The 12,344-nt window shown below is 49.3% G+C and overlaps 6 protein-coding genes across 6 annotated transcripts, besides 1 other annotated feature; 3 read left to right on the forward strand and 3 right to left on the reverse strand.

Moving 5' to 3' along the window:
- Positions 1-12,344: part of a sequence feature (contig 1.127 1..138927(-1)) that runs on past the window's edge.
- Positions 1,038-2,238, reverse strand: ANIA_07287 (protein acuL; the record flags this gene model as incomplete). The annotated part of the gene is made up of 5 exons (XM_050611882.1): positions 1,038-1,651; positions 1,728-1,925; positions 1,975-2,028; positions 2,082-2,129; positions 2,181-2,238. 5 exons carry the CDS (start codon positions 2,236-2,238, stop codon positions 1,038-1,040), a joined length of 972 nt encoding a protein of 323 aa, XP_050467858.1.
- ANIA_07286 (uncharacterized protein) lies at positions 3,965-4,925 on the forward strand (the record flags this gene model as incomplete). Its single annotated transcript, XM_675463.1, has 3 exons — positions 3,965-4,686; positions 4,744-4,852; positions 4,884-4,925. The coding sequence occupies 3 exons, from the start codon at positions 3,965-3,967 to the stop codon at positions 4,923-4,925; spliced, it is 873 nt and encodes a 290-aa protein (XP_680555.1).
- On the reverse strand, positions 5,329-6,812 carry pex26 (the record flags this gene model as incomplete). The annotated part of the gene is made up of 2 exons (XM_675462.2): positions 5,329-6,332; positions 6,388-6,812. 2 exons carry the CDS (start codon positions 6,810-6,812, stop codon positions 5,459-5,461), a joined length of 1,299 nt encoding a protein of 432 aa, XP_680554.2. The 3' UTR covers positions 5,329-5,458.
- Positions 8,047-9,392, forward strand: ANIA_10928 (CAF1 family ribonuclease; the record flags this gene model as incomplete). Its single annotated transcript, XM_675461.2, has 5 exons — positions 8,047-8,139; positions 8,178-8,723; positions 8,847-8,882; positions 8,941-9,255; positions 9,342-9,392. 5 exons carry the CDS (start codon positions 8,047-8,049, stop codon positions 9,390-9,392), a joined length of 1,041 nt encoding a protein of 346 aa, XP_680553.2.
- ANIA_10922 (mitochondrial 54S ribosomal protein mL46) lies at positions 9,678-11,022 on the forward strand. Its single transcript, XM_050611883.1, has 3 exons — positions 9,678-9,762; positions 9,817-10,484; positions 10,540-11,022. The coding sequence occupies exons 1-3, from the start codon at positions 9,717-9,719 to the stop codon at positions 10,840-10,842; spliced, it is 1,017 nt and encodes a 338-aa protein (XP_050467859.1). The 5' UTR covers positions 9,678-9,716; the 3' UTR covers positions 10,843-11,022.
- On the reverse strand, positions 11,123-11,694 carry ANIA_07283 (cysteine-rich PDZ-binding protein; the record flags this gene model as incomplete). The annotated part of the gene is made up of 3 exons (XM_675460.1): positions 11,123-11,208; positions 11,284-11,407; positions 11,497-11,694. 3 exons carry the CDS (start codon positions 11,692-11,694, stop codon positions 11,123-11,125), a joined length of 408 nt encoding a protein of 135 aa, XP_680552.1.

Here is a 12,344-nt window from a genome sequence, read left to right on the forward strand (position 1 = left end):
GAAATGCTGTAAGCTGCAGTTTCTGGTTAGCGGCCATTCTACATAAATGCTGCACTGCATTCGTAGGCACGTACACCGTATTGGGAAGGAGATTACGTTCCTATCATTCAAAACAGATTTCACTCCGCCTCGGACAAGTCCTGTTTACTCATCAGCAGACGTTAGCTGAGAACTCATATTTATACCCACAAGACAAAGACGTACTGTCCAGAATGCCGCAGAGACTCAATCGTCACAAGCTTTGGATTCCAGGCTTTCCGGCTTTCTTGTACGAACAACAAGAACGCTTGACGAACGTTAGGCCAGTTGTAATTGAGCTGCTTACCTTTAACCTTACTTGAAAGTTCTTACCTATTCCGCAGCATAATCCATCTATTGCTCCTATTGTTGCTTCGAATCGACATTTTATTCTCCTTCTCTAGTTCAACAGGGCCTTTCGCTATACGAGGAGCAGAAGTGTGACCCAAGAAAGCCACTACGACCTGGCGGAGCGTTAGGATAAGCATAAGCATAAGCATAAAAGCTAGCTTATATAATAATTGACATAAGCGCCAAGCCTAATTACCGCGGTGTACTCCATACACCGAAACTAGCTATAGATTGCGCAAAATATGGTCACCAACATCTACATAACCATCGCGTGCAGTCTGAGACCAAAAGTTATGGAGTTGAAGCACGACATAATGCAGAATGCAATCCATTGAGTGTTATATAGAATGCAGCTCTAAATCTAAGTCCATCCAGGTTCGATCGAGAGTCAAGGCAGGACTAGACTCCGAATTAGACACTCCATACACGGCATTGGAAGTAGAGGACAGGTACCAGACATAAGAGTATAATATAATATGACAATATACACAGGATCAAGATAGGACAAAGAACGCCACCAACAATGCCCAAGGGATATATCTACTGTATGAAATGCTTTTCCAGCCAGCCAGCCAGCCAGCCAGGGCCAGGGCTAGGACTAAGACCAGGACCAGAAGCTGAGAGGAACTTCCACCAAAACAGATGGAGGCGATGAGATATCAGAGGATTTATTCCTCATATTTTCCGCCCACAAACGCCCAGTTCGACGCCTCCAGCTTCCCCTTCAAGAATTCGTACACTGTGAACGTGACGGCCTGTCCGGGTGCAACACGCATGACACGAGGCGTGATACCCTTGTAGAACGCACTAGCACCCTCCTGCTTGAACATGTCCTTGGCGATCGTCATAATTCTGTTCACGGCGCTCTGACCAGGCTCAGCTCTCGTCTTCTGCAGACGAGTCTTGATAGTGTCGATGGGTGCATTGGAGAAGGGGCCGACAGCACCAGAAATCAGACCGATAACGGTTGTCTGATAGCTAGGGAGCTGAGAGTTGCTGTATTCGGGCTGGCTGCGTTGCAGGAAGGCCTTAAGTTCCGTGTAGGCTGTGAAGTTGGCGGCTTGGTTTGTACCCTGGCGGAGAGCAGTCAGGGAGACACCGCGGTAGAGGGCCATAAATCCTTCTTCCTTGATGACGGTGAAGAGAGCGTGAGGGGCGGAGCGGTATTTGGGAGCGTCAAGGGGGTCGGCGAGGGAGTGGTGTTGCGCTTGCAGGCGGATCTTAATGACTTCCATGGGGTTCACGACGGCGACGGCTTCCGTTACACCTGCGGCGAGACCGGCTGTTCATTACTCGTTAGTATCGAACTGCATCTACGCGAACTGTATAATGCGCGATTAGGACTAGTGTTGGCGTACCGAGGAATGTAGCTTTGCTGGAGACAGCACCGGTGTTCTTATCCGCAAGCAACTGCTTGTATTGCTCGTAGGAGGTGAATCGGATGGCCATCTTGGGGATGATACCGCCCAAGACGGCTCCAGACCCTTGTACAGACCGAGTGCGGTTTCCTTCTTGACAATCTCGACACCGGTTTTCACGAAACCACGAGGCTTGACCTGCAATCAAATGAGTAACTGCGCTCCGACCCATAAAGAGTTTGGGAACTTACACCAGGTGCCGTGGACCGCCGCGAGAGTTGCATGCGGACCTTAATGGTGTCTAGACTATTTGTTAATGTTTACGCTTGTGCGACTGGATTGGATGTTCCGTACCCAAAGGATGGCATACAAGAGCCTCCATCATACCGGCTCCACCACCAGCTAAACAGAATTAGTACTGAGGTACATCAAAATACAGACACAAAGACGTACCGATCAGATTGACAGCCGGCGAGGCCGGCTTTCTGCCATCTCCTCCTTTAGCAGACATTGTGACTCAAAAAAAGTGTTTAGTCTATTTGTGGTTTTTCCAATTGGGACGAAACAAGCTTGCGCGTCTCAACACTTAACAGACTACAAAGAAAGAAAAGAAAGAACAATCCAAAAAGAAAGAAAAAGGACTGAAAAGGAGTCACGAGGACAGCGACGATATCGGACGTTCACAAGGTGGAATTTCCCCAGGTTTGAAGCGGAGAGATACGGAAGTATAAGTACCCTCGGTTGGGCCGAGGAAGAAGGAAGCTCTGGAAGCACGGTCTTAGTCAAGGCAAATAATTGGGAGTCAGAGCTTCGGATAGGCGATCATTGCCCGGACACTCGGAGTCGGTGGCGGGTTTTGTCTCTGCCCTTTTTGTGTGGTTAATTATTCTTTGGCTGAGGGCGAGCGCCGCAAAGGTGGAACGGGGAAGCGGAGACAGGGAGATGGACGAGCGGAACTTGGCTGTCAGTGATAGCAGTAGCTGCAAAGAGAATATCGAGACCAGCACAGCCGAGACCGATACGGAAGAACTTCAAATCTGAAAAGTAGGACTATAAGATCTTCCCATTGCTGCGGGACAGACATATTTATGGACAAAAAGTGGTTATGTCCCTGTTGCCGTTCCCATCATTACTATCATCATTATTACCTCCTCCCAAGAACGACGACCCCAGACTTCGTTGGAAGGCCCGGTTGAATGAACCCGCCCAGTCCATGGTTCTGGCTTCGACTTTTTTTTCTGCAGCGCTGCCGGTTCCAGAAGACATGATCTCATGAAGCAATATGCCATCTGAACTCAGCCTGGATGAAACACCATAATTCTGCATGTGAAAGCGCTGTTGCTCGACAGGATAGCTGGGATGTAGGAGCTTCCATACTCTAGCTTGTGATTTCGCGCTATTCAGCTCCATTTCAATGTCAAGTGACCACCACAAGGGGTGAATGGATGCTGGAGGCGGGAGAATCCGGGCTCCAGGAAGAATGACGTTGCTCCAGTCATGCCGAGGTAAATCCGCACTTGGGAATGCCGACGGGTGGCCACACGTCGACAGCTGGTGATGCTGGACGGAGCACAAGGCGCAGAGCGAGTGCAGTGCAAATGGGGTCCAAAAGCTTGCAGTGCAGCTCAATGCATCAGCAGATCATTGATAAGGGGATGAAGATGCGGCCCTTCGGAGTAACTGCGAGCCTGCGAGTTCGTTGTGGTGACCTGAGGCATCGGCACATGTTTTATCCAGACTTTTTCCACTTCATGCCTGATCTGTCAGGCAGCCAAAGATCAGGCAAATCAAGATAACCCAATAGCCTCGACCATTGATAAGGTTAAAGTTGATCTTCGGCAATCAAATTCTTTGTAGGTTTACGCAGCAGTGCTGGTGAATTTAGGATACCCAGTCACGGCGGCTATGTGCCGGTATGGTTGCGGTGCCGGTGCTGCATCTTTCGGACGGTACGCACAAAGGAGCGCGATTCCCTGGAGACGAACGCCCGTCTTTGCGAACCCAGCAGCATTATTGAGGACAAGCTAGAGGGCGAAAATGTTGAAAGTAGAGTAAAGCAGTTGGGCGTCGGTCAATCGTTCTCCCTATCAGTGTTTATCGTCTCACATCGGCATCTTCTCCGATCTCAGGTCTCCAACTCGAATGCCCATCATTCCCATAAAATCATGGTAAGGCAAATAGCCTGAGCAGAGACATAGGTCGAGTCCAGATGTCTAGACGAGCCTAATCTAGGCGCCATGAGCACCCCACAACCGGCATGGAAACGCATTGCCTTGTTTATCCTCCATCAATGGCTCATTATTGGCATCGGTGTCGCCTGCCTGCTGGGATACTTCTTCCCCAACGTCGCCAAACATGGCGGCATAATTCGTTCGGAATACAGCATCCTTTATGGCGCCGTCGCCATCGTCTTTTTGATATCGGGCCTTAGTATTCCTCAGGATAAGCTCGTGCGGCAGCTCTTCAACTGGCGCCTTCACCTCCTCGTCCAAGTTACCTCGTTCCTCTTTATTCCAGCGCTTGTCCTCGCTGTCGTACATGCTATTCTCGCTAGCGACAAGACTGAACGCATTGATCGCGCTGTGCTGGCGGGATACATATTCACCGCTTGTATCCCGACGACGATCGCGTCGAATGTGGTGATGACAAGGTCGGCTGGAGGGGACGATGCGGCTGCGTTGGCCGAGGTGCTTATTGCTAACATTCTGGGTCCGTTTGTAACGGCTGGATGGACGGTGACGCTGCTACCGGCTTCAAAAGAGTTCGATGTTTGGAGAGACCAGGATGAGGATCTCACAGCCATGTATCGTGACGTATTCAAGCAACTGGGCCTGGCCGTGCTGCTGCCTCTCGCTGTTGGACAATTTGTGAGGTTCTTGTGGCCCAAGAAAACAGGGCATATATTGCAGAAGTATAAACTTGCGAAACTTGGGTCTTTCTGTTTGCTTCTTATGATCTGGTAAGTTTGTTAGAGGTGGGAAAGAAGATTAGAATGAGTTCCTCACACTTACACCAGGTCAACATTCTCCTCTTGCTTCGCAACAGGGGCGCTCCAGGGTCTTTCGACCGAAAGCATCGTCTTCGTCGTACTATTCAATATTGCCCTTTACCTGTTCCTAACAGCCGTGTGTTTTTCTATATCTCGACCGCCTCAAGGCCTCTGCGTTCGAACAACCTTTGGCCGCTGGCAGGTCCTGAAGCAGATGTCCGTTGAAGAGACCATCGCCGTATGCTTCTGCGGACCGGCGAAGAGTACAGCTCTGGGTATTCCGCTACTATACGCGATGTGGACGCCCGTCGACTTGTACATAAAAGCGAAGACGTCTGTGCCTGTTTTGCTGTATACGACAGAGCAGCTATTCGTAGCACATTTTTTCGTTCATGCGTTCAGGTGGTGGAAACGAAGAATTTGTGAACGTCGTGAATGCGAAGAGGATGGAGGGAGTGAGCCGCCATCTGCTTCTCCCTCAGAAATAACAGATAAGTCAAAAGAGCAGAGGTGAACGAGTAAGAGTGACTTGAATCTTCATAATGCTACTTGATTGACACGTGATACCATATTACAAGGATTGTACAAGAGATTGTTCATCTGGATTAAATACCGAAAGACAGTTTCATAGCATTTCATTACTGGGCATTCGCGAAGCGTGGTTAGGTTTACAGACCGAAGGATATATATAACAGGCCATGTCTAAATGGTCCAAGAACGCGATGAAAAGACAATAAATACATCAAATATAGCTCACCTTCACGCCCATCCCGACAGTGCCTCGGACCTTTTGCCAGCCAGACCCAGCAATTCTCTTGATCCGCTCACGGATTTTTGGTCTATTCAAGGCAAAAATAATACCCAAGAGGAACAGCAGCAACCTCAAGAACGAAAGAGGGTTCTTGGATATTGACTTGCCCAAGTACTGCACGAGATTTTGGAGCCCTGCGGCCAGCGCTCGTGATTGTCTCGCCCGAGTCTCAGGCTTCTCCGGCTTTTTGAGGTTCTTCGAGCTGGGGGGTGACAGCGCCGTCCGTGATGACGATCCGGCTTTGCTGCTGCCTACCCTCTCGCCCTTTTTGCCTCGGATGCTCCCATTTGGATGGGTTTTCTCAATCCCGTAATCCACCCCACTACCATTCATCTTGTGATTCTTTTGTTGAGCGGCTCTTTCTGCGGCAACAGCCTCCTCTGCTCTTTGACGATCTGCTTCCTGTGCTTGTCTCTCTAATTCGGCTTCCTTTTCGCGCTGTAGTGCTGCAGCACGTAGTTTGCCTTGTTCTTTCTCTTCTTTGAGTCCTTCCAGCGTCTGCATGAAGACTTCCTTACGCTCCTCATCGAGAACCTCGCTCAAATTGATAAATTCCTCGGCATAGTCCCACTCTTCGTTTCTTGGGAGAACATGGAGGGTAAACAGCTCGATCAGCCGAACTCGTGCAGCAAGGTCTTTTGGTGTATCTGTGCCTCCGTTACGAATGCGGTGTTGTTGAGAGCTCGTGGGCGAGTTCAGGTGCTCTTCAATATCGAGATTCGGTTGCCCGTAAGAGGAGAGGTAGGTTTCGAGTCGTTGCTGATTGATAATTTGGGAAGGAGAATGGTTCAAAAGAAGAGTGCCCCTGAGTAGATCAGCTTGTTAGTGCATAGTATAGCACGTTTGAAAGTGTCACTCACAGGTTATATACGACCTCTGCATCTATTGACCCCTCCCGCCCTTGATAGCCGATCTGCACAACCCTTTCCCAGATGCCTCCATCGCGAACTTGCGTCGAGATGTCCTTCCATTCCTTCTGTCCAATTACTTTCTTTCCTTCTTCTGGGCCAAGATCGATGATAGCGCTCAGTAGCGTGATGTACAGATTCCATATTTTGATGCGCCAGGTGGCAGGAACCGTAGCAATTGGCGGCAAGCTGGTCCCATTGACTTCCTGATCATCATTGCTGCCTTTTGCCGTAATCACCGGCTCTAGAGATACAAGAGCTTCTTGTAATCGACGGGTTAAAAAGAGCTGCGAGGCTTTCTTGTAGGTTCTTGAGCACAGCTTCGACGGGGAGAGTGCGGGCGTGGACGCCGACATGCCGGATGTGTCGTCGGCCATGATCGCCAAAGATGGGGTAATCAGGAAGACGAGGTGGAAACTTAGTCGATGGAGGCAGGCGCTGCAGACGTGAGGTTATGACTGGAATAGATGAACAATTGAGGCTACTCCAAAATATTCTGTATTTGGTTGGAAGGTGAGTTACTACAGCTGCGGCAGTTTGGAGTGACAGAGACCGAGCGGCGGCTCCTGTTGGTCGTTTGTCCCTCGGCTCGGCCTCGAGAGTCACCTCACTCTGGGGTTGGCTGGACGTAGCTCGTCACGGGATTCTCCAGATTTCGTGCTTGGCGTCAAACAAACAACCAACACACTTCATCAAACATCTCAGTCAAAGGAGCACCCTCTTTTCTAATGAGGACGACAGCTTGGGTTCGGCCAGCAAAGCAGCTGATGCTTTAGAGTTGCAATATAGCAGCAATAATCACTAATCAATCATCGTCCGGAAGCGAAACATATTCTATGACGCACTCTTTTCATTCCATACTAGATCCTTCTAATATACTATTCCAATATTCTTCTATTCAAATTCTTTTTACCTGGGGTATACTTGCTGATACCATTATCCCACTAATCTTTCGGACTAGCACCAGGAATAAAGAAAAGAGAGAGAGAGAGAGAGATGGCAAGAGAACTATTAAAAACAAATGGACATGGACGTCAATGCGCCAGACATTCCCATTCCACCTAGCACGGATGTTAGAAAATCTCGCATCTCTGCTTTTGTCGCTATCGATTTCGAGTTCTCCGGCATTGCATTAGCTGCACACGGAACAACTGGAGCTGGGCCACCACATAGCTTGCAGCAGAGATACCAGGAATTGAAGGAATTTGCTGACTAGTACCAAATACTCCAAGTCGGCTTAACCTTTTGTCAGGAGGATGTTGAGGCAGGTCAGATTATCTGCATTCTTTTTGAGCTCTCCGAAATATGTGATATTGACTGTCTGTAGGGAAGTATACTTTGAAACCATATAACCTCTACCTCAGTGCAATCATTGATCGTAGGCTGTACGCCGAGAGAAATTGTTTATTCCAGAGCAGCGGTATGTACGCTCAGCGTTATTTTCGCAGGACTGAGTCTTCCATGCAGCGGTCGAGTTCCTCCTGGAGCACAAATTTGATATGGGCGCTTTGTACAGAACGGGCGTGACGTACGTATCGAGAGAAGAGGAAGCACGGGCTATCTCAAAGGCCCAAGAAAGATGTATAATGGCACCGGTGCTGACTTCAATCAATGGACGTTGACGAGACCGACTACGAATCTCTAGCACTTTTGAAATTCGTCCGGAAGCTCATAGACGAATGGATCGCGCTCGGTGATATAAAGGTTCAATTTTGATTGCTGTCCTACCTAATCAATTATAGAAGCGCGATAAATACCTCAAAATCCCGCCACCTTCTCGCCAAAAGGAAACCCAGACACTCGACAGCGTGCCTTCGATATTAAACAGGTTCCAAAAGAGACTGGTCCACCAAGTTGTCGAAGTAGAGTATCCAGACTTTGTCACCATCGGACGGCCTGGATTCGTACAGATTATTGACTATGACGAGAAACGCGAAGTTGCTGTCCGGGACAAAAGGGTCCAGTGGTGTCAAAAACGAGTTCGGAAGCAGACGGGTTTCAGATGGATCGCCGAAGCCCTGGCTTGGGGTGATCTTACGCATCTCAGCACCAATTACTTCCCTGGCGTCAGAGGCAACACTGCATCAACGGAGCAGGGCAAATCACTCCAGGAATTTGTTGAGAACTTCAAGGCACGCCTCAAAGCTCATCGACCTATTCTTGTTGGTCACAACCTCTTCACCGATCTGGTTTACTTTTTCCGCTGCTTTTTTTGGAACCCTACCGAACCATGTAGAGGACTTTCAGTCCATGGTGCACAAGCATTTTCCTATTGCCATCGATACAAAGTACCTTGCTACACATGAATGCGGGTCCACCAATCCCATATCTTCTTTTACAGGAAATCAATAACAGTCTGCTGGGAATATCTAAACCAATGAGTGGATGACGCAATATATAACTGGCGACAGACAGACCTCTTTAGGCATACATCCTCATTTCGCCAGGTACGAAATAGAGAAAATCGATCATGAAGCAGGATACGACAGTCTACTCACTGCGCAGATATTCGTCAAACTCTCAGCCCAGCTTGGGAGCGGAAGTCAAATTAGGCCCGCAGGATCACCCTCAAATACATCTTTGACGGCGGCACACGGCCTCAACAACCGATTTTCCCATTTGCACGTTGAAGAGACGAGCAACGGACTGGCCAGCCCGCTCGTGGTTGCTGAAAGCGAAAGGAGCGATGGGGTCTTGGGCCAGCAAAGCCATGCAGAGGAGATACGACTGGCTGAGAAAGGACTTTTGATCTCCAGACCGAATTTTCAGTTCTGGAGAGTGTATGGCAACAATTTACGCAACTTTGGAACCAAAGAGAAGGTTTGCCGTGTAAAGAACGCTGCATAGCCCTTAAATAATGCACTACTTGGACTCAATCTCAAACCATCTACAATAACCCTTAGTAGAATCTCCAAAATATGAAGCGAGCAATTGGGATGTGCGCAGCATCTATCTAACAGTACACCTTGGATTCAAGAAGGTACCGCTAGCGAAATCAGCTGCAAGCACTCTCTCTGAGCACCGCAATGAATGATCGACTGGTTGTAGAAGAAACTGAACGCAGTGACGATAAGGATGGTGCTGTGATAAAGAAGAAAGAGAAAATTGAGTGCAGCGGGAAAATTGGGTAGAAGTAGGCTGAAGTGGTCACGTGGGTACCTAGCTGTTTTTGGGCTAGCCAGGCCCGACGGGGACGGGAAAACAGTGACCGACGACTTTTCTCGAGACTTGCTGAAGGGACCGTAGGAGCCTGTTACGACCACACTAACAGCCACTTGGAGATGTCTTCAGGATCCAATGGTGCCAGGCGCATAGCCTCAATACTGCGTAAGTAACATTAGGCTTTATTCCCATTGAGTCTCTTCTGATGTCGAGTTGCAGGGCCTTCGATTGCCGAACAGCGAGTGTGCAGCAGCTGTCAAGAGACACTTGTCCGCCGCAACTATGCCTCCGCGGCTACACCCATTTCCCCTAAACCCTCTTCGTCGACCTCATCTACGTTTCCTGTTGTGAGCCCGACTTATACTATCAATGCTGGCGTGCTCCTGTCCCGTCCGCCCCAAATCACACGCGACCTCACCGATTTTGAGAAAGCGTACTACTTCTACCAGAAGCGTCTGAACGAGCGACTGGCGCTCCCATTCACGAAATACTTCTACTTTAAGCGCGGAACGCCCCTTGACGAGGATTGGAAGCGTAAGGTCCGAGAGCGCCAGACCGCTGCGCGCGATATTGGCAAGTACAATGCGTACGGTAAAGAGGCGTGGAACGATGAACTGCTTCTGGGCGCCAAGGAGTCGGAACCGGAGCATATTGTTGAGGCGTTGATTTCGGATGCCGAGAGCACTGCCAACAACACGTCTCAAGATACAAGCAAGCAAGAGCAAATCCCAAGGCCGCATCCCCGGGTAACGGAGGCGGATAAGAAGGGTGACACCAAGAGTCTGGATCGGGCTCTTCAGAGGACCCTGTACTTGCTTGTTCAACACAAGGAAGGATACTGGAAGCTTCCTAGCTCTCCTGTCGCTTCTGGTGAAACCCTTCGATCGGTATGCTGTGTACCCCACTTGCTGTGTCGTGCGCTTGCTAATATTGGTTTGATAGGCCGCTGAACGTACCCTTGAACAATCTGCTGGTGTGAACATGAACACCTTTATGGTCGGATACCACCCTGTCGGCCACTACGTGTACAACTCTCGCAAACCCAAGATTGACGAGACAACCGGCGCCACCCTAGCCGGAGAGAAGACATTCTTCATGAAAGGACGCATCATGGCCGGCCAGGCGGATCTTTCTGCCAATGTGCAAAACCTCAAGGACTTCAAGTGGCTTGCTAAGGAGGAGATTGCGAAGTACGTCTTGCCGCCGTACTACGCTGCCATCAAGAACATGCTTGCTGAGCGGTAATGGAGCTGCGGAGCGTTCTTATTGCTCGAGTGAAGAGGTAGATGAACGGGGTCGACAGCGAATTGGTGAAGAATCCGGAAGCTGTAGGATAATCTGGCTCAAATCTGCATATATTCGAGTTTATCATGTCATGTATAACTAGCTCATCAATATTTATTCCCTTGTTTCATATGCATTCACACCCAAAGGATCAATCCTATCAGTACGCCAGGTCACGCCGTAAAACCAGTACTTAAAGGAAAACAGCCAGAAAAAACACGCCCAGGTTTATCAACAAGCATCATTTCAAATTGAACTTCTGCCCCTGCACGACAGGCTGATCCTTCGCGGACTTCCCCGTTAAACTCTTCCCACACATTGGACACGCTGTATTCGTTAGTAAAACGAACTACTCTAACATGGAAACTCTTCGCTGAATGATGAAAGGGGGACTCATCTTACCGTTCTTCTGATACGCACACCGCTGACAATATTTCCGCCCTTGCTCTGTCTTCGCCTTGCACATATCGCAAGACGATGAGTACGCCGCATAGGGGTTCTTCGCTTTTGCGCTGAGGAGTTTGTTCTACCCAACCAAGATTAGCACCCTCCAACTAACTGCTCCAGGCCACCTCTAGGCAGTTATAGACATGACCTCCAAGATCGGTGGCGCACCTTTGAAACACCCGTATTTCCCAGTGTAGCCTTGGTCCTGTTCGCTACTGAAGTTCCGGAACCACTACCCGAGCCACCACCACCACCACCACCTAGCGAAGTGGAAGGCGAGCCGTAATACATCTCACTCTTGCGCTTTACGCCTGGCGTGGCTAGTTCGGTGGCTTTTAGCTTCTTCTGGCATTTGGAACAAACCATGGTCGTTTCTGTTCTCCTTCTTTGCTCTTGACAAGTGATTTTTAGTATTTGATACCGGGTACAGGATCTTTACGTTCTGATGGTGAATTGATAGAGGATGTGATGTTATGGGTGGCTAGTGGCTAATGGCCTGCCAAGACAGGTTTGCGCCACATCCGAGGCGTGTTTGATATAACGTTTCGTACGATAGGCACGTGCCGAAGTTACTTGTAGTTGGCGCCCTGCACCGCCTGCCCCTTGGGGTCGAGCTCGCCTAGACATCGCTCAGTTAAGCTAGATATAATTAGCGGCCAAACCACCCGGCCATCCAATAGCAATTATCCATCGTTTTCCACATTTCGCTACAGTGCTAAGCCCATATTAGAGAATCTTATCATGGATCTAATGCTATAACTCTTTCATGCCGCTAGCTGCCCTCACCCTTGGCAAAGCTCAACGTGTGTCCTGTCACCTGAGACCTGAAAAGAATGGCAAGATTTTCTGTGACCACGATAACTCAAAAAGCTGTGTTGCCAGCAGGTCTACTGTACTACGCAGAGGTACGTCGGTCGGTAGTCGTACTCGGTGCATGCACCATTTCTGCAGGTGCAACTCCTACCACCCCAAGCTTAGTGTAGACTCTCGCTAGCCCCATCGACGTCTCTCTTTGC

Source organism: Aspergillus nidulans, chromosome IV (assembly GCF_000011425.1).
Source record: "Aspergillus nidulans FGSC A4 chromosome IV".
Taxonomy (NCBI): domain Eukaryota; kingdom Fungi; phylum Ascomycota; class Eurotiomycetes; order Eurotiales; family Aspergillaceae; genus Aspergillus; species Aspergillus nidulans.